This window comes from Plecotus auritus (genome assembly GCF_963455305.1).
Source record: "Plecotus auritus genome assembly, chromosome: 7".
NCBI classification, from domain to species: Eukaryota; Metazoa; Chordata; class Mammalia; order Chiroptera; family Vespertilionidae; genus Plecotus; species Plecotus auritus.
This window is the reverse complement of record NC_137774.1, coordinates 22,002,161-22,026,011: the sequence shown is the minus strand read 5'-3', so window position 1 is coordinate 22,026,011 and position 23,851 is coordinate 22,002,161. Positions and strand designations below refer to the sequence as shown.

At 48.4% G+C, this 23,851-nt stretch overlaps 1 protein-coding gene across 2 annotated transcripts in view; it reads right to left on the bottom strand.

Annotated features, from left to right (window-relative positions):
- Nucleotides 1-23,851, bottom strand: part of YPEL2 (yippee like 2) — an 88,159-nt gene that overhangs the window by 22,219 nt on the left and 42,089 nt on the right. For both annotated transcript variants that reach the window (XM_080679852.1, XM_080679851.1), the window contains exon 2: nucleotides 15,510-15,823. In XM_080679852.1, the coding sequence (XP_080535978.1) occupies nucleotides 15,510-15,626 (117 nt within the window). In that variant the 5' untranslated portion in view covers nucleotides 15,627-15,823. The remainder of the gene's footprint in view (nucleotides 1-15,509; nucleotides 15,824-23,851) is intronic.

The following is a 23,851-nucleotide window of genomic DNA, read 5'->3' as shown; positions in this document are numbered from 1 at the left end:
GGTTCTACCATCCCCTAGCTGAGGCCCCTTGGTCAACTCAATTTGTCTAAGCTTTACTTTCGTTACCTGAAAATGGGAACGCTAGTGGCACATCTCTCTCTGGATTGGTATGAGACAGAAGATGTGGGTCCCATCAAAAGTCCCTGGTACAGTGCCTGGCACTTAGTACACTCTCAGTAAAATGATGACTATTGTCTTCATTATTAGAAGAATGCTTCCAAAGAGCTGTTTCCTTTTTCAGGCAAATGTTAGTCAAAACCACCCTCTGGGCCTTCAAGCAGTGGAATGGGGCTAGATCGCGGGTGGCAGGGACAGCATGGGTAGCTATTTCCCAAGTATTGAGAACTTTTGTCCTAGAGCCGTGGCTCCCAATATTAGTACTCGTTGCATCAGAATCTCAGGGGGAGAGGGGAGACTCCCTCCTAGGGCTGGGATTAGGGGGAGGCCAGCCAGGAAGCTAGAACACAACATTTAAGGAGGTCCTCACTCTGAAGTGCCGCCTCTGCACTTGTACTAACCCTAAGAATGCATGCCTCCTTAAATGTTGTGTCCTAGGTGACTTGTTTGTTGCCCTAGTCACATTCAGACCTATACCCAGTAGGAGTCTCTGCAGGTGGGACCCGTAGATCAGCCTTTTCATCCCAGGTTACCCTGATGTGCTGTCAGATGTGGAAATTGCTGTCCAGGAACTCCCATTTTCTAATGTCCTAAATTATGCCCAGGCAGGCCCTAAAATACATGAAGACTGCAGAAGCCACTTAGCGCCACCCCCCGCCCCCTTTGCCCTGTCCTGAACCTCAAAGCTACACCAAATGCCATCTGAATGCTGCCACTCAGTTCTCCCTTTAGAGTAGCAGAAAAACACATAAATGTGGAGTTGCAATTGCCAGCCTATGATGACTCAGTGAGCCTCAAGAAGCCACAAGGGTCACATAAGAGGGAGTACATGGCCCAGCAAACCAGGGAACTTTGAAAGTCCCTCTTCTCAGAGCTATGGGTGCTTGGTGTTGGCCAATGATTTATCAGATTGCTGTTTAGCTAAAGGCACTACCAGCAAGGGACTGAGCCTGGTTATTAATTACAGCCACTGGTTTAATTATCATGCTTATTAACTTTATACAGTATCAACATTTCTATTCACATGAAGCTTGTGACTACAGGGTTTATGGAAACTGGAGAGACGTTGAGTCCATTCTGAATCAGATGCTAGGACTCCCTTGCTTAAAACCTTTCAGTGGCTCCCACTGCACACAGAATTAAGTCTAACCTCCTTTGCTGGGAGTCTGGGCCCCATGATCCACCCCTGCTGACCTCCTGATTCCCCCTCACATGCCTCCTCCATCTCTTACCTGTGATTCCCTAGGCTTGATCTCCTCTAGAATGTTTCTCTGACTCTATTCAGTATGGACTCCCGTTTTTTGTTCACTAAGTAAACACTCATCCTGCTCTTTGTCCCCCCAGAATCCTGAACAATCACCTACTCAAACCCTGTGTTTTACTGCATCTTATTTCTCTTCCCTGATAGACCATAAGCTCCTTAAGCAAGGATTTTGTTGCATCCATTTCAGTATCCCCAGTGCCTCATACAGTACTCAGTATCTGCTGATTGGGCAGAGCAGTGAAGTGACTTATCAATGCCACAATGAATAGTTAGTAGCAGAGCCAGACTGAGAGTGGAGGCGACTTGACCCTTCATTCAGGGCTTTTATTTTATTTTATTTTATATATTTTATTGATTTTTTACAGAGAGGAAGGGAGAGGGATAGAGAGTTAGAAACATCGATGAGAGAAAAACATCGATTCAGCTGCCTCCTGCACATTCCCCACTGGGGATGTGCCCGCAACCAAGGTACATGCCCTTGACTGGAATCGAACCTGGGACCCTTCAGTCTGTAGGCCCACGCTCTATCCACTGAGCCAAACCGGTTAGGGCTCATTCAGGGCTTTTAAAATGATGCTACTGACTCTCCATCAGCAGCGTCCCTTACTGTCTTCCCATTGGACTGTTGAGATTGTATGAAACTATGTGCACTGTCTGGCTGGGTCACCTGGTAACCTTTGGTGGGAACCTGGGCGTGCGCCGTGGCTGAGGCTGAAGTTTGGCCTGTGAAGTGGAATTGTCTGCGCAGCTAAACTGACACGGGAGTGTCAATCAACCTTGTCAATGAGCACAGTGCATTAGCTCCGACACTGTCCACACAAAAGGCAGTCACCTGGTTTGGAATTCCTCCTGAAATCACATAAACCCATGTCTCCAACACGCGTTTCAACCATCTGTTAGAGCAGGCAGCAAGGAAGACATGAGCTGGGTAAGGCACTTAGGGCTTGGAGGGGATACCTGTGAGATGTGACAAACCAAAGTTAGATAATAAAGGCAACAGGCCTCTATGTGAAGTGAGAAGATTTAGAGCCCCTCCAGGATGTGGTATAACCCCTGGGTGAAGGAGCCTTACAACTTGAAGCTATATTTTTATTTTCAAGAAATAATGGAGGGGGAGACTTAATTAGGGACACTCCAGCCTAGGGGTATAAATCCCCCACTGAGTGGGAGGCCCTTGGTTTGGTTTTGGCTGGCTGAGTTGCCCGCTCTGACTATATCTAAGTGTATTCCTTTTCGGCAGGTAAATTCTCACTTGTTTTTGCTGCTATTTGTCCTCTCCTATTTGAATTGGTTCCTACAGGGAAACAAAAACTGAGGACACAGAGGGACTGTCTCTGGCTAGAAGTCACCCTGACCACGTATCTAGCCTAGGAGTCAGCAAATAATACACAAGGGCCAAACTGGGTCTCTCACCTGTTTTGCAAATAAAGTTTTGCTGGAATGTAGCCACACTCCTTTGCTGATGCAGTCTATGGGTGCAGAACTGAGTGGCTGAGACCATATGGCCAGCAAAGCCTGAAATGTGTACTCTCTGGCCTGCACAGGACAGTTCTGCCCACCCCGATCTAGCTGAAGGAACAGGGAAGTAAGCCTTCCAACAGCTCCTTCGTTCACCGAGAGACTGGCTGCCCCCCCTCTGGGAGTTAGGGGACTGGCTTTTGCATGATGTCATTTCTTTTTTTTTTTTTTTTTTTTTTTTTTTTTAGCACTAGTTACAGGCCTGGGATCCAGGAGGAGATTTTGCCTAATGGAGACACAGAAGGGCCTGAAATACCTACACCACGTGGCCTGGAATATAATGGGGCTCAAGAAATGCTTACTGAATAAACAAACAAAAAGCATGGGAAGTTGGCCAGTCTGTGCCCTGAACAAAAGTCCATCCTCCTCCCTCCTGTCAGTTTCAAGGTGACCAGTCATACAGGTGCCTAGCAGCAGCCTGGTGACCTAGATTTGTCAGACCATATCTTATCGGCTTTCCTTCCTCCTGTATTTACCCAGCACCTGCCCTCTCAGTGCCCAGGGCAGATTCGCCTGTTATTTTACAGAGGAGGAGACAGACAGGGAGGAGCTCTCCTCCCCCACAAATATACTTTGCTGCTTTTTTTTTTTTTTTTTCCTTTCTTTCTTCTGCTGAGGGGAGAGTAAAGAAATACGGTGGCTTATGGAGCCGCAGGAGGTCTGGTTTCTCCTGCTTCCTCTTTCCTTAGGTTTTCCAAGTGAATTTGTCTGGGGCGAACCTTAAGGGGCTCTGCAGAGCCCTCCCTGTCATTTTGAACATTTGGCATGGAAAGGGGAGGGGCCAGCTGAGGGTCAAGTCAAGCAGCTTTCAGAAGTAAAAATGGAGCCGCCAGCAATAGTGAGAGGCCTGGTCCAGCAAACAGACGCTCCTCCAAATACACGTCAGGGAACAGCAGGGCTCGGTCCCTGGCCACCTCGAGCTGCAAGGGCCCAGCTGGCACTTTTACGAGGCTGGACTTACCCCGGGTTGACTTGATGGGAGGACAGGGACAGTCAAGGAAAAAGCTGCATGGAAATCAGGCAAATGGAATGGAAAACAGCATGGAAATGATGGCTTCCCAGCTGCCCCAGACAACTCGGTACCAGGCTCAGGGTGGAGATCCCCACCTCTACTGTCGCCAGCTGCTCCTTTAGACAGTGGGTTCCCAGTAACCAAAGGGTACTGGGTACAGGCTGGCTGAGGGCAAGGCATGCATAGATCTGTTTGCCACTGCGTTCCCACTACTTAACATGTAAGAGGAGCTCCCTAAATGTGGAACAAATGATGAGGGAGTTTGGTGCAGGAGGGGTCACTCAGAGTTTTTGTTCTGGTCAGGAAATGCTTTTCTGTGCCCTCATTTACCTGTTAGGGAGCTGGAGTTCCAGTGAATGTTGTTGGTGGGACCAGCCCTAACAGGGAGGAAAAGGAGTTCCTGGGCCCCCAAAGAGAGACCGTTTAACTTTTGACAACCATTAATTGCCCCTTTAAAGATCCAAAGGTTTTGGGGATGACGGGGAGGGGAGCCAGTGCCACCTGCTCTGCTTCTTGACTTCACTGTGGTCTGGAGGGAGGAGCTTGTGAACTGATTAGATGTTGTTTTTAGCAGCAGCTGGCAGAGCCAGTCTCCTCCTCAGCTCCCTCCTCCCCTGAGTCACTGTCCAGCCACCAGCAATAGGCAGAGGGTGGGGAAGCTCTCCTCGGCTGGCAGCTCTGACCTGAGACAATGCTCTGGGTCACCAGGTCAAACCCCACCTCCCTTGGGAACAGGCTAAGTGCTTTGGAAACAAAGGTATCAGAGATTTATTTATTTTTTATTATTTTAAGGAAGCAAAATGACTTCTTTCCAAAGAAGCTTGGCCTGCCTGCCTCCCCACACACACCTGAACCATCACAGAGTTAACCAAACTGACAAGCAATTCTTGGCTACAGCCCTGACACCCAGGCCCCGACCTCTCTCCCAGCTGCCTGGCTGCTGTTGTCACAGTAGTTTGAGGTCTCTGTAACCCTGTAGGTCTTGGTCAGAGGCAAAGTAACCACCTGACAGAACAGGAGAGAAGGGGTTGGGAACAGATTTTCCACTTAAAATGCTAGAGACCTCGCAGGTGCTTGCAGGCAAGGCCCCAGAAAGCAGGATGAAGGCTGCCGCTCCTGTGATTGAATTGCCTCCAGAGACCTGTCAGTCCCTTTGGAATTGTAAGTAACAAGGATCAGAAGCCGCAGAAGACCAGCTGTACAGCTACCGGCAAAAGTTGAGTCTCTCAAAAAAGAAGGAACAAATATAGCAGGACAATTATGGGTGCCAGGACCTGGTTATGTTTGAGTGCCACTTTCTGTTGTTATTTTGCTTAAAAAACAGTCATAGAAAGATTTTTTAAAGGAAAGAAATGGGGAAAAAAATAGATACAGAGGCAAAGAAGCATTGAACAGACTGTCAAACTACAGAGGGAAGGCAGGGGAGGTTGGGCGGGGGGAGGGGGGGGGGCGCTGTAAGAGATCAACCGAAGGACTTGTACACATGCATATAAGCATAACCAATGGATACAAGACACTGGCGGGGGGGGGGCAGGTAAAGGCATGTAGTGGGGGGTAGGGGAGGCCGGGGGGAGGTCAATGGGGAAAAAAACAAAAGAGACATATGTACTACTATTTGTAATACTTCAAACAATTAAAATTAAATAAATAAATGATAAAATTTTCAATACAACAACAACAAAAAAGAGTCATAGAAAACAACAGTTAGCAGCATTTGCTGAGCGTTTACGTACTTGATTACTTCGTTTAATTTCCACAAAAATTCTATCTGGTATCTAATATTAAAAGTATTCCCATTTTCCCAATGAGGGCGTTAAGACAAGGTTACTTAACTTGCATAACCACTAAGTAAAGAAGCCAGAGTCTAAACCGAGGGAATGTTCTGGCTCAGACTTTACCCTGTTAACCCGAACTTATGTTGCTTCATATCACCTTTTGCTGCTACATTATAATCAGGGGGATGTGGAAGGAACCTTTAAAGATAGTTTCATCTAACGCCTCATTTGGAAGGAGGAAGAAAAAGGAGAGCGAGAGAGACCAGCCTTGTCCAAGATCACACAGCTTGATACTTTAATTCACCCGGCTGCCAGCCCTCTCCCCGGGCTGTCTCCAGCACTGACAAGCAACCGTTAGGTGCAAGGCAGTAGGCGGTGTAGCAGGGAGGAGGTGGCAAGGTACGAAGTCAAGAGGTACTCAGTGCTTTCTTGATCTGTACAAGGAGCTGAACTAGAAAACCCAGGTTCCAGGGCCCCTCCAGCTCTCATGTTCTGAGAGTCTGTGACTCCAGGTCATTTAGACTCTTGTTAGGAAACAAGACAATTATACATAAAAAGTGCATGTGACCACAATAACACAGACCTTGTTATTACAAGGCGTCATTATTAATTGCTAAACTAACAAGCAAGCGGAGCATTGTATCGACATTCAGTGGAGGGAGACAATCCTCTAGCCCAGGAAGACATCCTAGAAAACACTGAAGCTGGTCTTCAAGAATGGGTAGAGACTACTTAGCCTATCTAATAAAAGAGTAATATGCAAATTGACCATCGCTCCAACACACAAGATGGCCGCCCCCATGTGGTCAAAGATGGCTGCCGCAAGATGGCCAGCAGGGGAGGGCAGTTGTGGGTGATCAGGCCAGCAGGGGAGGCCAGTTGGGGGTGATCAGGCCAGCAGGGGAGGGCAGTTGGGGGGGACCCAGGCTTGCAGGGGAGGGCCATTAGGGGGGGAACCAGGCCTGCAGGGGAGGGCAGTTAGGGGGGGAACCAGGCCTGCAGGGGAGGACAGTTGGGGGGGATCAGGCTGGCAGGGGAGGGCAGTTAGGAGTGACCAGGCTGGCAGGGGAGGGCAGTTAGGGGCAATCGGGCCAGCTGGGGAGCAGTTAGGCATCAATCAGGCTGGCAGGGGAGTGGTTATGGGGTGATCAGGCTGGCTGGCAGGCAGAAGCAGTTAAGGGCCATCAGGCAGGCAGGCAGGTGAGCGGTTGGGAACCAGCAGTCCTGGATTGTGAGAGGGATGTCCGACTGCCCATTTAGGCCCGATCCGGCAGTCGGACATCCCTCAAGGGGTCCCAGATTGGAGCGGGTACAGGGTGGGCTGAGGAACACCATTCTCCCCACTCCCCCTCCCCCCATGCATGAAATTCGTTGGATGGAAATGCTCATTGAGAAAAGACACTTTTTTTTCTTAACAGTCAATAAAAATGGCGTTTTGCATATCATTCTACAAGCTTTTTAATGCAATTGCCTAATATAATGCCTCAGATATATTGCAGGTTTTTGCATTTTGGTCGTGTTCTTACCAGGAAAAGAATAGTTGTCTGACCTTTTCCTAGGTGGTTAATAAAGAATGCATAGCCTCATGAACCTGATTTTATTTCCGTTATGCGAATATCCTGCATAAGTGACCATTTTAGTATTTGGCTGGTATTTGGTGCTTTGTTTTGCAGTTTCCAGCTTTTTATATAAATGACCACATATGTTGTACATTTGGCCACATAAGGTGCTTAAAAGCAAAATAGGTTTTCCCTCAGCATTCAATCAAATTTCCACACGATGAATTCTCTAATGTGGATTTGAAGTGTATCTGGTTATATATTATATAACCATATTGTATTTTGTATTTTAAAAATTTCTACCACATATTCAATTTTTTAAAATGCATGGGTAGATGCAAAAAAAGAAGAAGAAAGGATGGGTAGAAACTGAATATAGAGAAAGAAAGGATTCTTCAGGCAAGGAAAATGAAAGGAGGGAAGACAGGGTACAATTCACCACCAATTTTACTGAGAGAGACCAGAAAATAACCTGGGTCCTTAAATGGCAAAGAGGGCCTAACCTATCTCGATCTGTATCCCATGCAGCTTCTTGGAAACCTATGGGCTTAGGCAAGTCAGTTAATGCCCACCTTGAAAGGATGTTGTAAAGTGATGAAGTAAAGAAAACATCTAAAGGAGTCCTTAGCACACAGTATATGTTCAATAAATAGTAGTTAATAGCAGCAATGTAGACTTTTCATCCTGTGGTGTTCGTCACCAATACAACCTCATCAGTAACATTCTGCCCTCCCCGGAGAGCCTTTCATTCCCCTGTACCCAAAGGTGCAGGAATATTGTTGGCTTCATCTACCTATGCCTAGTACCAAGGCGAGGGCCTGGCATGTTGTTTCAAATGCAAAAAATAAATAATAATGAAACGAACATGCGGTGTATGACGGTGGATTCTGGTCAGGCCCCAGAATATGAACAGCCACATCAGCAATGGTGCAGAGGTAGGAGGAGGATCGGTGCTCAAACACAGGGCAGATGTCCTTCACCCACTTCACAGCTTCCCTTTTTAGAAAAGGATTTTCTTGGATTTTGACTGGGAACACAAGCTTGCAATCACCAGCGTCCTCACCGAATGCCGAGACACTCATGTACCAACCAACCTTATGACTGGATCCTTATAGACATTTGCAAACCACACAGTTAATTTTCAGGGTACGCCTCAGAGCTCAGTCGACATTTCCTTTTGGTATTTAAAGCAACCACAGAGAAAGGATCACAATTGAGCAGATTCGTGTGCTCCTGCTGCTTGCACCAGACTCTGTCCCTGGCAGCTCCTTGGATAACAAACTGGTAAGCAATTCTACTTGTGCCCAGGTTCATTTTCACAGGGAACAGGCAACACAGTGGGACAGGTCTGCCTCCATCCAAAGCATGTGACTTCCTGAATTCAATTCCTCTTGTTCATGAGGACAGAATGTGAGCATTTCTCTCCCAAGCAGTGGTCCACAAGCATTTACTGCATGATCACCACATGCCTGGGATATCTTCAGATCCCTGCAATGCACATGCACTGGTTTTTCCATTTCTAGTCTCTTCAGCAGTTCCCCTACCACATCACAACCACATTTCCCTTCTCACAGCAAAGCTCTGGTCATTTAGTTACTTACTCAAAAGTCTTCAGTAGTACCCAGCTGGCCAGCAGGATCAAGTCGAACTTGTATTCTTCCAACAATCTGGCTTCAACCTACCCCTTCCATCACAGTCCCTCAATATCTGGCCCAGAAAGTTCATTTTTGACCAACAACTCCTTTGAAAACCTAATGAAAGCCATGAAAACCTCCCTAGAAAATGATACATGCACACACAGAATTAAACATACAACTTCAGGGATCCCTTGAAGCCAGTCCACGGACCCCAAATTAAGACCCCTGATCTCTGTCTCTATCCTGGGTACTATTAGTCATTCACTCAGATATTCGCTGAAAACCTACCAGCCTTTAGGAGCTGTGTCGGGTGCTGAAGACACAAAGATGACATCACAAGCATCTCCTCAAGTAGTTCACAAGCTAATGGGAGACATGCATCGTTTACACTGTGATAAAACTGCTTTAAGACAAACACAAGGTGAAGTACAAACTTCAAGAAGGAATGACTTATGAACCTATTATCTCCCCAACTACTAAGTTCCTTGAAGATAAAATCCTTAAGGGTAAGTAGCATGATATCTAGAACAGTGCTACACACACATATACACACAGAGCACATGTTTAGCATTCATTTGTGCACTGACAGAACAGAGACAATGAGACAAAAGAGCAAGTATGGGCACAGTCCCCGCTGCCATCACCCACACACACCAGAGGCCTCTGAGATCCTGCTGTGGCGGTCCCGTCCTGAAACAATTACGCCATACAAACTTCCCAGCCTAATTTATGGCTGATCTCACCCTGAATTTGATTCAGTCTGTCTGTATGGGGGAAGATGCTATGAGATATCTTATAAGCTCCACATGGTTTCTTTTCACCAAGAAACACTGTAATCTGATGACATCTCTTTGTTGGGAGATTTTCTGTATAAACTTGGTTCACCTGTCACTCCTTCCTGGGTGGTCAACAGGTCATCTTGTTTGCACTCTTCCAGAACTAATACTTCCTGGATAGGAGACTGGGACTTGCAAAGGTCAAGTAGTTGTAGAAAAGAAGTAATTTGCGTTAGATATGCGATTTTCTCTATAGAAGCTACACGGATGGACTGTGTTTTGAAACTGGGCTTATTGGCTTATGTTGGAACTCTTCCATAACTTGTCACCCTTGCCTTTGCTGTACCTCAGAAATGCTCTTTAGGAAACACTGACAAACATTCAACAATGATCTGCAAACACTGCAAAAGCAACAAAGACACCTTATTGTATGGGGTTGCTCTCGGCCTTTTGTTGCTGACAGCTCATCGCTCGGTAAAAGCCTGGGTCCCACTATTTCAGAAACAGAAAGTTCACCTTTTTGAGGTAAACATTTACAGGTTTACATACAATCATCTTGCTAGAATAGAAATACTAATTCTACTGAATCATGGTTTTTGTAAAAATCACTGGCATATATCCACTAGATACCAAAAATCTCTTAATTGATAAAATTAGAATTCAAAATATAATTTTGCAAGAATTATCCTAAGTGACACATCTTATTGTGCATGTTCTTTATGGCTCATTCTGCTTGATGTGGCACAGAAGTCACTAACACTACTAGTACAATCCAATGCCGACTATTAACATTTTCCAGAGTACTTAGAGAAAATGAAATGAGTAGACTTTTACAAATTCTGTTCCTGTGTGGTTTTTCACATGAGATTTTCGGGACATAAAAATGGCATTAATATTCTGGAGAGTTAGTTTATTGTACATGAAAGTCAAGCTGGTAGAAGCTGGGAATTGAGAAACGATATGATAACTTATCGAGATAGACAGAATGGGTTGGATCTCTGTACTTCCAGACTGACACCCCCTCCATGCCCACTACCTCTAAGCCATGGTGTTGGGGGTACAAGTCTTTTTGAGAATCACAGGTATCAAGCACTAGGCTCAGAAGCAGAGCTGGGAAACTGAGGTAGAGTGGCCTCTCAGCAACTGTGAGATCCACACAAGCCTTCAGAAGGTCTTGCTCTGAATGATGACAGAAAGACTTCGTCTTATGTCTAGGCACGAAGGGAAAACCCAAACGCTACCACTGTAAGCCTGATGGAACCCCAGAGGGAAGAAAAAGAAGCTGCCTCCTAGGAGCTCCCCAGCTGAGAAGGAAGCAGCTGAGGCAGAGCTCTTCCCACGGAGTGCAGCGGAGTGGTGTGGACTAGACACACCCGGTTTTGAGCCTATGGAACCTCAGTTGGTCACTGAGTGACCCATGGCCTGTTTCCTCATGAAGAGTGGCTGGGCTCAGTGACCTGCAACTCTGGGAATTCCGTATCTGTCACCAGAAGATAACTGACCTAAAGGTTTGACATAGTAAAAAATAGTTTGAGAGAGTGAGCAAAAGATTTCTTCCTGTTGCCTTCACTGGACTCCCCACCCCCCACACTCCAGAGCCTCCTACACCTTCCCTCCAAGGACCTAGAGCAGTAACTAAAGCAGCCAGTGTCTCCAAATGAAGCCACTGTCCCTAGAGTGGGATTGTGATAGACGAACCCAACTCGCTATTCCCAAATGGCCTACTCCAGGATGCCATGGAAGGGTTAGCAGGTGGGAGGGGAGGGAAGGGAATGACGACGACAGAGGAAGTTTTCAGGGAAAAGCTTTGTGAAGATCCAGGTTTCCATAATAGTCCCCGCTGAAATGAGAGTTGGGTGGTTCTTACTCAGGGCAACTAACGGTTCCAGTGGAAACCATTATTATTTATAACCCAGGTATAACTTTATCCTGGGGCTTGCACCATTAAGTAAGAAACTACAGTGTGAGCAATTCCTCATGCCAACTCAAAACACCTCTGCAGGCAAACATTCGGAGCACAACATCCCCAAGAAAGAAGCTGTAGGATGATGCCTCAGCACATTCCCCAGATAGTTCTCTCATCGACTCACCTACCCACCCCCAGCCATCATCCATCCCACCGAGCGAAAGCTGTTACCTTTCTGCAGACACGTGCATCTTTGCTGTCTATTTCTTCTATTTCCTTTTCCTCCATGTCTAACTCCTGTGCTCCATGGTCTGAAGTGAAACTATCTTGGCTAATGGAAATTTGTTTGGTGTCAGCAGGAACAATCCCTTCCACTCCACCCCTTGTCTTTCCTTTTTTTTTTGGACAGCAAGGCCAAGAGAAGCAGAGGAACCACTTTATACTTGCATAGAGCTTTCTTTGATTTACAAACCACCCACACATTTATGATCTCATCCAGCCTCATAGCAACCCAATGAGGTAAACCTGCTCCCCCCACACACAATAAGGTACACCTACCACACAGCACTGTTAGGGCGAGGGCACACAGTGAGCACAGTGCTAGCTACTAGGCATTAGACACAGCAAATATCATCTCACCCCTCTGATTAGTGAGAAGCTGAGAATCAGAGGCTGGACAGCTGAGTCCAGGCGTCCGGGGATCTAGAGCAAGCTGGGAAGGTGGAACACTCGGTGCAGGATTCTTTACACCACATGCCAATATGCCCTAATTGTTCAAATCCTGACAACTATGCATTTCCATGTGGGCTCAGCCACACTGGTAGGAAGGGAGCCCAAAGTCCTGGTTCCATCCCCTGTTCTCTGCTGGCCAAACACTCAGGGCTGCAGTTCTCTGGACCTTTGTGTCATCTTTTCTTTTTTTAGACCAAACAATGGAATGTCAAGCTTCCAGATCAAAGGCTCTATTACAAGCACAACTATTGTTTAATTATCGTTTAATTACACTGGCTGCTCTAGTTATCTGCTTCCCAGTGCCTAACTCCCCCAGGGCTGACCCTGAAACCACATAGATTACCTCAAGGGGGGAGAACAGGAGAAACATTCTCTCCCTGAACTTTCTTAGATGGAAGGGAGAAACAAAATGAAAAGAAAGGCCCATTTTCCAAGAAGGGGGCTGGGGCAATGATCTTCCTGTTAAGCAGACCTGCAGAAGAATCTATAGATTACTTAACGCCAGGGGTGGCTGTGGAGTGAAAGAAAGGAATCTTTGTGTGGTGCCAGCCACAGTTCCCTCAGTCCTAACCCACAGCCAGGCATTTAACCCAACTCTTTAAATCATCAAGCTCTAATGCACCCCATCTGTGCACCGGTTGTGGCCAATGAAACTGAAGCCTGTGCTGACTTTGGCCTGGATTTGTGAATGAGCCTTTCTGCCCCAGAAGGCCCAGGAGAGAGGACATGAAGCCAACAAAGTCTCTCTTGCTCGTCACTTGTCCTCTCCCAAAGCTCAGGCTCCATCCATGCATGTACTTGATAATTTATTGAGCTCTTGCCGTGGGTGGGATTCTGACCCAGAGATACAAAGCTAGCAGGAAATGGCCCAGGTGGGAAAGACTGTGTAGGGGCTCCTGGGAGAGAGGAAGGTGAGGAAAAAGGGCTGCGCTTGGCTGAGGCACAGAGGCCTGAAATCCTGTCTGTATATTTAGGGAATGCTGCTTAGTTCCAAGCGGTTGGAACATAAAGCAAGGAACTGGCAGGAGCCCTAACTCAAAAGGTCGGCTTTGCCACATCATCCAAGACCCGTGTTACAGGCCAGAGATGAGAGTGACTTTGAAGGCCACTGCCATCTCCCCATAGTCACTTCAGCCTATCCTACAGGGCCCACTTCTTCCAGAAATCCTTCTTAAACATGCTCAAAGTAATTGCTCCTTTTCTCTGAGCCTCCAATTTGAGTTCTTGGACAACATTTATAACTCTCAACTTCTCCATCCACATAAAATATGACTAATATCACTCAACTGGTGTGGCTTAGTGGTTGAGTATCAAACCATACATCAAGAGGTCTCTGGTTCGATTTCCAATTGGGGCACATGCCTGGGTTGTAGGCTCAATCCCTAGCAGGGAGTGTGCAGGAGGCAGCCGATCCATGTTGATGTTTCTCTCTCATTGATGTGTCTATCTCTCTCTCCCTCCCCCTTCCTCTCTTAAAAAAATCAATAAAAAAACACATTTAAAGGGGGGAAAAAAGAAGCCTGAAGATATTTTAAAAAATGAAATATGACTAATGTCACCCACTTTAAAGGCTTCTTATGAAGGTTAAGTGAGATAACAAAGTGTCAAGTAGCAGGTTTTTAGGACAGAGAAGGCGCTGAAATACATTTCACTGGTCCCTCAATTTCTTATGATACAGAGCACTTCTTCCTGGTATTAAAAAAACATTATCTTGGCTTCCACGTTCTCTGGAGGTTTTCAGAAACAGGACAACTCACATTTTCCCTTCAAGCTTGCAGGCACTCTTCCAAAGCAAAGAGGACTGAATCCTGTCTTCCCTCGCTGACACAGCCTCCCCCATCCAAACTTCCACACTCAAGGGGTTCCCGTAAGATCCAAGGCACCTGAGACAACACGAGTTAGGTGACAGAGGAGGAAGCCATAGGCTGGCTGAAGCAGAAACAGCAGAGAGGAGAGTAACTGGAAGAAACCCAGAGAAGGGAAGTGGGCCAGGTGTCAGGACTCAGAAGGCTCCTGGGTTCAAGCTCTGTGGTAACCCTAGACCCTGGAATAGGCCTAGAAGGAGGTTAACCCCGGTCCTGACTTACGAATCCCTACACCACACATGGCTGTTCAGCAGCCTTCCTCATGTCCTGCTGGGTCAGCCAGCTGGACACGACTGTTGTAGACTGTTGCTCCTTCTTCCCTCTCTGGCTGGGGCTCCCAGGCCCGGGGCAGGGAAAACGATGCCACCTTTTCTAGCATTTTTTTAAAAACTTAGTCTGGGTCTGCATAAAGGCTTGTTTGTTTCTTTTTATCTTTTTTTTTTTTTGCTTGAATGGCATGTAGTACAGGTTCAGAGGAAGGAGATTTTTTTTTTTTTTAAGGGAAAAGTCCCCCGTGATCTCTTTCTCCTTTTCATGCAGCCTCGTAAAACCTGTTTCTCCTCCCGTGGGAATCCAGGGCCAGGAGAGAAGCAGCTCCCCTGAGAGAGCTACTTGAAGGAGCCAGTTCCTAGACTGTGCAACGAGATGTTGGGTTTATTTACTTTTTCATATCCTCCCACCCCCACCCCAACTTCAGGAAGCAGTTGCCAAGGCTCCTCTGGAAAATAGGGTTCCATTTTCTCTTCTGATTGGGATCAAATGCCGTGTCAAGGCCCTAATGGTCCCCACAGGCCAGTGAGTCAGCTCTTCATCAAGCCACTCTGGTCCTCCCCAAAGTCAACAATCTCATGACCTTGAAAGGCAGTATCCTCACTCATCTCAGCTAAGAACCCTCTACAAGACATCTTGGCCCCACCAACTTTCTTCCAACTCGCTTTCCAGGCAGGCAGCATTCTAGACCATGTTCGCCTGCCAACCTACGCCAAGCAAGCCAAGCCAAAGACTCCAGCAATCCCTCCTTAGCCCCTCTCCCCTCTGGCCTGTGAGCCACCATTCCCCACAGCCTCCAACAGGGATGACATCCAATTTCCAAAATAACAAACTAGCACACACCCTCCCCAACTCAGTTATTTCTCAGATGGATGACACAGCCATGTGGGTCAGCCCCTCCCCAACTCCCACACCTCCCCCTGCTCCCCCTACCCCCACCCCCCATCCCCCAATATTGAAGATGCAACACCAATACCCAGGCTCTTGGAGAGCTTGCAACCCTCTGCACCTTTAGGGGCAGGAAGTGCCCCCCCCCCCCCCCCGGGGAAGGCAAGGCAGGCCTGCAGGGAATGTATACCTTGGAAATGAGTTCATCATGATTGGCCAAGTGGGCTCTGCAGTGAATGCAGCTGTAGGTCCGGTGGCAGGAGGGCAGATAGGCCTGGAAAGTCTTGGATCTTGTCATCTTCACCATTGGCGCTGCTGAGCGTGGGGTGAACTCTGGGGCGGCCCACGAGGCACTCCCACAGGACGGGTCGCAGGGGAAACACCGGAAGACACAGGTAAAGGCCGTGGTGTGGCAGGGGGTGGGTGTGGGGCGGGCTCCACACACTGGTGATGTCTTCAGAGGAAGGACCCTCAAGCAGAGGTCTCGGGCCGGTGCTCAGCAGCCTGCAGTACCAAGATAAGGGAATATCATTAGCTGATGGAGCTGGGCTTCCTGCAAAGCAAGGCGAGTCCAACTGCCACCAGGAGGGCAACATTTATAGGATGAAATGACCCCCTTCTGCTTCCTGCACTGTGTCAAGATGCCCCAGGAAGGAGAAGAAACCACCGGAGATCCCAGAACTGCTGCTTTCCTCGAGTTGGAGGTTCAGGGCTCTCAGCAGTCCCTCCACTGACATATAGCAAACTGGCATGATCACCACTCTTGGGAGCCCTGGAACAGGCCAGGCGTGAACGTGCTGCCTGTAGCCCCTGGGAGAGGGCTCCTAAGGGCCGCCCTCTCCTGAGCCGACTAAGATAAATGGCAGGAGTGAAAGGAGAAATTCAGCCTCCAGAGAGTCATTACATCAGCAGTCACATCTGGATTTCTCATCCATTTCCATCACGCGAACTCCCACCTGTGGAGACAACACACCCCACACCACCCTTTGCTAATGGACTAAGCATGGGATACAAAGGATCAAGTTCCCAACCAGCCAGGTCCCTCATGACTGGCCAGCTTTTCTGGGAGAAGTAATTCCCTTTGCCCTATCTTGCCCAAAAGTAGATGCTTAGTATATTAAAAACAAGCAAGCAAGCAAACAAACAAAACCCTGAAGTGAATAAAGGAAACCAATGAAATAAACTCCTGCACCTAAAATTCACAATGATAGCGACAGTTACCAGAATTCCTCCTCAACCCTCAAACTCCCCATCACTCATCCCACGGTGCCAAATCTCTCTCCTATCAGGATCTCAGCTCCTTTGTTCTATTGGGAACCAAGGACGCTGAGACTGTGGGATGGCTCCCAGGGTGTGTCCAAGTAAAGGTCAGAGGGCCCCAAGGTCTCAGCCTCACTCTGCCTGCTCAGGCTCCCCTGCCTGAGGCTTCTGGACCAGCCTAGTCCCTGGGCTTCACTACCGGGGGTGGCGTTCCCACTTGTCTCCCTCCAAGGAGAGCCAGAGTGTTAATTACCACCTGTGTCATGCTTTGAAGATAAAATTATTTAGAGAGACCAGAGAAGAAGATCAACAAAACCAATCTTCCTGGCTGGATTATGTCTGGAATCCATCTGGATATCTAGAGAATGTCTGCAAATCATAGTTCTTTTTCCTCTAAACCTCACTGGAATCAAATCTTCCCAAGGGAGGCTGCCCTCCCCGCTGACATCCTCTCCCGCCTACCCCCCAGCAGCCACTGAAGGCCACTGCATCCCTGGAACTCTGTCTTCCTGAGTGGTCAATCCCACCCGCCGGCACTGGGCTGAAGGACAACAGTGGGCACTACCCTATCCTGCCTGTCCCTGTGCACCCCTGAGCCAAGCAGGGTCCCCATCCATGAGATGTCCAATGGTTGAAGGAATTCAGGCCCGTAGGGGCCCAGTCTTCCCTGCACAGTCTATTTTGAAAGCTGTGAAATCTGGTTAAACTGAACATTATAGAAGTGACTTGAAGAATATGGAGGTGAGAACTGGTTTACTCAGCGTTGGGCCACAGCGGGAGATGCGGCAGGAATTTACATGGCCCTTGGCTCCAGGTCCCATTCACCTCGCCCTGGGCACACTCTGGGCGTGGGTAAAACCACAGCCCATGGGAGAGCAAGGCTGTTCAGTGTAAGTATCACAGGGTACCTGGGTTCCTGAAATGCCCTTGCACTTCCCAATACTCCTGTCCACTCTCAGAAAGAACAGTGCTCCCGGGAAAGGAAGAGTCCCAGTATTCTCAGGGGAAGGACCAGAAGAGACAGGAAGGGAAGCGAGCAGGAGGCTTGCTCAGGGCCGGCCGCCCCCAGAGGCCATGCCTTCGCTGCCCAGTGGGGAGCGCGAAGACACGGGCCTCCTCAGTCTTAGACAAACACTGAGGGACGTAAAGGAAACAGAGAGCCCAGGCTGCCCGTCTGGGTTTACAGAGCAGCCACGGGGTCTGTTTTCTTACACACGCAGCCGGCTTCTACATTATGCGTTTCCCCAGAGCAGAATTATTTCTTCTCTCACTTCTCTTCTGCAGGAAACCAAAAAAAAAAAAAAAAAAAAGTTTGTAGGCAGGGGGTTCTGGTTTTGCTCTGCTTTAAATCTGAATCGCAAAACGTATTCAAAGCTACCTTCTGAGCAACAGGCATTTACACATCCTGTATTAAACGTATGTCCCATACAAACACATACTCACGCACACACATTCACTGCACACCACAGCTCGGAACTTGAAAAGACAAGGGAAAAGCCAGCCGTGTAGGCAATATCCTGGGCTGCCTGTTGCTAAGAAAGGCCCTGGGGAGCCCAGGCAGCAGGTGCTGGTCTGCGCGGCTCCAGTCACTGCCTTCTCGCTCCTCGCTCCTCACTCCTCACAGGAAGGCACAGCACCTGGAAGCTGACTCCTGCCTCAAGAAGAAAGGAAAGGGAAGGTATGGTGCTGCAACATGAATCTTGATCAACTGGTCCAGGGCAAACTAGAAGGAATGAGGGGGATGAGTGAAAAGCAAGGTGAAGCAGCATCAAGAAAGGTCCTTGTGCCTAAGAAAGAAGAGGAGGCTGAACAAGAGGAAAGAAAACAGATGCCGGTCAGGGATGGGAAAATAACTACCCTCTTCCCTCTTGTGGGAAGATTTTTAAAGCTTCTTTGAGTTGGTTTGTAGGAAGGAATCCTATCTAATAAAGAGGGAATATGCTAATTGACCATCACTCCGTCACAAAGATGGCTGCACCCACAGCTGAAGCCAAGTTCCGGTAAGGAGCCTTAACGAGCATCAGCAGAAACCTGAGGCTACGCCCTCCCCCACCACTGTAGGGCTTGACAGGGGACCTCAGGCCTTGCCCCCCACATCCTGGTGCTGGGCTAGGGGACCTCAGGCCATGCCCCCCACCCCAGCACCAGGCCAGGGGACCTCAGACCACACCCCCTGCTCAGTGGGTCTTGACGGGACCTCAGGCCACACCCCCTGCTCAGTGGGTCTTGACGGGGACCTCAGGCCACGCCTCCCACCCCAGCATCGGGCCAGGGGACCTGAGGCTGTGCCCCCCTGCCTAGCTGGGCTTGACAGGGGATCTCAGGCCGTGACCCCCACCCAGTAGGGCTTGAGAGAGGACCTCAAGGTACACCTCCAGTGCTGGGTGAGGGGAACTCAGGCCGCGCCCCCCCCCACCCCAGCACTGGGCCAGGGGACCTGAGGCTGTGCCCCCGCTGTCTGGCTGGGCTTGACAGGGGACCTCAGGCTGCACCCCCCGCCCCAACACCAGGCCAGGGGACCTGAGGCTACACCCCCCCTGCCTGGTGGGGCTTGACAGGGGACCTCAGGCCATACCCCCCACCCAGCAGGGCTTGACAGGGGATCTCAGGCCATGTCCCGCACCTGGCGGGGTTTGACGGGGGACCTCAAGGCATGCTCCCCGCCTAAGCCTGGGCTGGGGGATCTCAGGCCACGCCCCCCATCCTGGCACTGGGCCAGGGCACCTGAGGCTACTTCCCCTGCCCAGTGGGGCTTGACAAGGGTGGGACTGGCCAGATCTGGATCTAGCCCAATGGGGGCGGGGGCTGGCCGGGTCTGGGTCTCACGTGATTTTGAGGCGCATGTGGGTTGGCGGGGACTTGACTCTGGGTCCCATGGTGCACCCCAGACTCTAACAGGAGGAAGGTTTTCATATACATTTTACTAATTTTATTTCATCTCTGACATTTCTATTATAAAGGGCAAATAGCAATATTAAATTACTTCCTCTAATTAATCCCCTTTTAATGTGCATGAATTTTGTGCACCGGGCCACTAGTATAACATAGTTAAGGGGCATGTTGTTGTTTTTTAAGGAAGAAATTGAGGGTATCGGGCTCCAGGCTCCATGGAGCTTCCTAACGCCAACATATTGATTCCCAATAATAATCAAATGAGCTCAATAGTTTAAAAACCTCTGGGCACAGGTACAAATTAAACACTGTTTTAAGGGAAGTGATAATCCATCACAGTTGAAATTAAAGGAAGATTTGCTACCACCCCCAGCTGGCTCCCGCTGATCAGCACAGAAAGAAAATATGTGGACTATTATTATGATTAAAAACAAAGACCTTCGATGCACCACTCTGAGAGCCAAATGCATAAGATAGGAAGCTCAGGCCGAAATGGGCTGGTCCACCTGACGGACAGGCCTGCTCCCCAAGGGGCCACGCCTGCAGCTGGGACTCAACACAGAACCTTGTGTGTGTCCCCAGGATGGAGGGTGAGAGAGATGAAGTCTTCAGGTAAGCCATGAAGGAACGAACTCGAAGGGCGTGGGAGCAAAGCTCTACTGACACACACACACAGTGCCACAGAAACTGAGAAGGTGGAACTCACAGGGGAAGTGACACCTCCAACCACAGGCCGGGGCCTCGGTGTGTTGTCGTTTCTGTGGGGTGCATTGTTGTTTCGGTGGGATGTTTTGGTAGAGGGGAGGCAAAGACTGCCTGCAGAAGACGTGGGCTCTGGAATCACAAACCAGTTCTACTCCTTTCTAGCTGAGCGATCTGGGGCAAGTTATTCAACTACTCTGACCTTCGGCTTCCCCACACTCTAATAATACCAACCTACAGAGGGTTAGGAGGATTAAATGAGATGATGTAAGTGCATATACACAATGCTGGCACACAGCCCCGGCAGGCCCATGAGCCTCCTTTGCCCTTTATATCCACTCTCTGCATTTGAGCCACCACGGTCTATTTTAAAAGCAGACTTGACCATGTCTCCACTTTCACAGCCTTCAGACAGGCAATACGGGGCAGTAGTTAAGGCAGGTTCTGGACCCAGACTGATATTTCAAATCCTAGTTCTATCACTGACTAGCTGTGTGATCCTGGACAAGTTACATAATCTCTGTGGACCTCACTTTCCTCATCAAAGAATAGGAGTATCTACCTCACAGGACTCTTGTGAGAATTAACTAAGTTAATCCATTAAAGTACTCAGCACAGGTGCCTGGCATGTAGTTAGTATACAATAAATTCTTAAGTGTGTACAACCGCTGACCACCACCTACCACTGTTTTCTTATACACACACCCATAAATGGCTTCAGACTCATCACCACCTCATACTCTATACTCCACTAATTGGACTTACATTTAAGGGTCAACCATGTCTCAGGAACTCTCCTACGTGTTCAGATTTGGCAACCAAACTCTCTGTAGTCCCTCCTAATACACCACACTTGCATCTCACTCTTGAAAGTTTCACTGATGCCATTCCTTCAGCCTGACACATCGTTCTCACCACTGTTCACCAGGCCCTTACTTGTCCATGAAGACTGAGCTCAAAAGTCACCTCAGCGTTGGGCTTATTGGCCTCTCCTCTGTGCTCACCTCTAGTTAACACCCCACTGAAAGTGAAGTTATCCTTTCCTGCCTGTTTCCTCTACTAGAAGTAAGCTCCAAGAGCAGAGACCATGGTTCAGTCATTTTTGTGCCCTTTGAACTCAGCACAGCGGAGAGGCTGTCATTGACCTGAAGTCCCTCTGCTTCTCATTGGGCTGCTGACTGGACCAGTCCACCCACCCATGCAGGGTAGCAGACATGACTGAGGCCCCTCCCTTCTCCCAAGGAATGAGATAGGGGGCAAAGTTACTCTGGGTCTCTAGGCTCCATAAAACCCATAAAGACCTGTCACTGGCATCTATGTCCATTCTTTGCATTCACAGGACCATATATATAATGGGAACTCTTAGAAAGCCTGAGGAAGGCTTTCTGCTAGCTTTGAGGACAGGAGTGTGGGAGCAGGACCAGTAGCCCCGTTCTGTTCCACTGTAGGTGAGGAAGCCCTGATTGGAGTCAATAAACAGGTGACAGTAGGGGAAGGGAACAGACCAGCAATTTCTGGAACTGGGAGACAATAAAGATAGAGAAATAGAAAGGCTATGGATGGCCTTTATCCCAGGAGAACTGACCTCCTTCCCCATTCCTAATGTCACCAGAATCCTGAACCCAGGCCAGGGAGCAGAGACCCAGACTCCCTGGGCTGCCATGCAAGAGGAGTGGTGGCAGTGTAGTCCAGTGGTGAGTGCAGGATCTAAGGCAGAGGGACTGGGATTCAGTCTTGGTTCCTCTCACGAGCTGCACCACCATTAGGCAAGTTGCCTAAAAGGGAGTAACAACAGTGCCTACCTCATGGAGGAGACAAAAGAATCAAATGAGATCATGCTAGTAAAGCATTCAGCACACTTGGATGGTTAGTACTCAATTACCTTGATTAGCTGTCACCATCCTGGCCAGCAAGCATGAAAAAGCACAGGAACTGCTGATTCACAAGGACCCTTCGGAGCAGCGTTCCTGTCTCCGAGTTGACTCATGGTGGTTAGAGGGTTAGGACCTAACTTAATCCACTTAAAGGTACACTGTGGTTTAAGTGAGTTTTTGTGGCTTAGCTGGGGATCTGGTATTATTGCTATGTCGTTCCAAACAACAGACCACTCCATCGCTTAATGCAGAGGACAAGATACCTCTGCGATGGGCGCGGTCTCTACTCATCCCAGGATGGAACCACTAGTGAGAACTTTGCTGAAATGCCCCTATTAAAACTGCCATGAGCCCTGGCTGGTGTGGCTTAGTTGGTTAGGCATTGTCCCCTGCACCAAAAGGTTGCTGGTTTGATTCCTGGTCAGGGCACATGCCCAGGGTTGTGGGTTCAATCCCCAATGGGGTGTGCAGGAGGCAACCAATCAATGTCTTGCTCTCACATGGATGTTTCTCTTTCTATCTCTCCCTCTCCCATCCCCTCCCTCTAAAAATAAATTTTAAGCAATCTTTTTTTAAAAAAATACAATCTTCACACTGTTGAGAAAAGGCTGTGGTCATTTAAAACTGCCATGAAGCTGACATGCAAGTTGCATAGGAAAATCATGTCATCGTGTTTCATGGTTTCCCACTTTATGGCACTGGACCCAGGTGGCACTTCAAATCCATCCAGTGGATAATAAAAACCAGCTTGGAAATTCAAGAAACCACTCTCTTCCACAAACAAAACCAACCATTCATCTCTATCCTGGATACCAGGCCTAGTCTTGGTTTCATGGGGATTATCTGTCAGATGATAATCCTCCATGATCTCTAGGATTCCTTCAGCTTTCAAAGTCCTGATTCCATGTTGTAATGACGTCTCTGCCAGCTGAGTCCTGCCCCAGAGCAGAGCATCCACCCACCAACCTTCGTCCTACTAAGACCCTGACTTCAACGAGGCCGCAGAACATGCCAGCTGCAGAGTCTGCTCAGAGATGGCTGCTGGATGTGCCTTTGCAACATCTGTTAACACAGCAATGCGTTTACCACATGGCCCTTCGGTCAGCATTTTGCCTGGGCGGCCCCACGGGAGACTTGCATCTGTTTGAACATCTGCATAGAAAAAAGGCAGTGCCCCTAGAAAATCCTGAAACTTGCATGTAATTTACTAGATAAAAATAGCTGTTGTTATTAGCTGGCTATGAAGAGATCAGGTATCTCTCTGGGTTGTTTCTACAATTTCAATAAAAAAAAAACAATGTGGTGCTCTCCCTCTTGGGAGCACACCTGCGCCTTTCCTGTCCCCCTCCCCTTCCCCCTAGGGGTGTTACCTTTAATTCTTCTCTCTCTCCCAAGCTCCAAGGACCCTTCTTTTGCCTGTAACTTGGTTCCTGAGCTCACTTATTCTATCTCTGTGACTTTCTAAATAAACTTTCCTACCTAAAAATAATAATAGCCCTAACCAGTTTGGCTCAGTGGATAGAGCATCGGCCTGCGGACTGAAGGGTCCCAGGTTCCGTTCCGGTCAAGGGCATGTACCTTGGTTGTGGGCACATTCCCAGTGGGGAATGTGCAGGAGGCAGCTGAATCCATGTTTTCCTCTCATCGATGTTTCTAACTCTCTAACCCGTCTCCCTTCCTCTCTATAAAAAAATCAATAAAATATATATTTTTTAAATAAAAAAATAATAATGTAAAGAGCCTGGCTTACTTGTCTGAAGATAGGTTGGCAAGGACACTCAGGTAGCTCACTGATGGCTTCCTT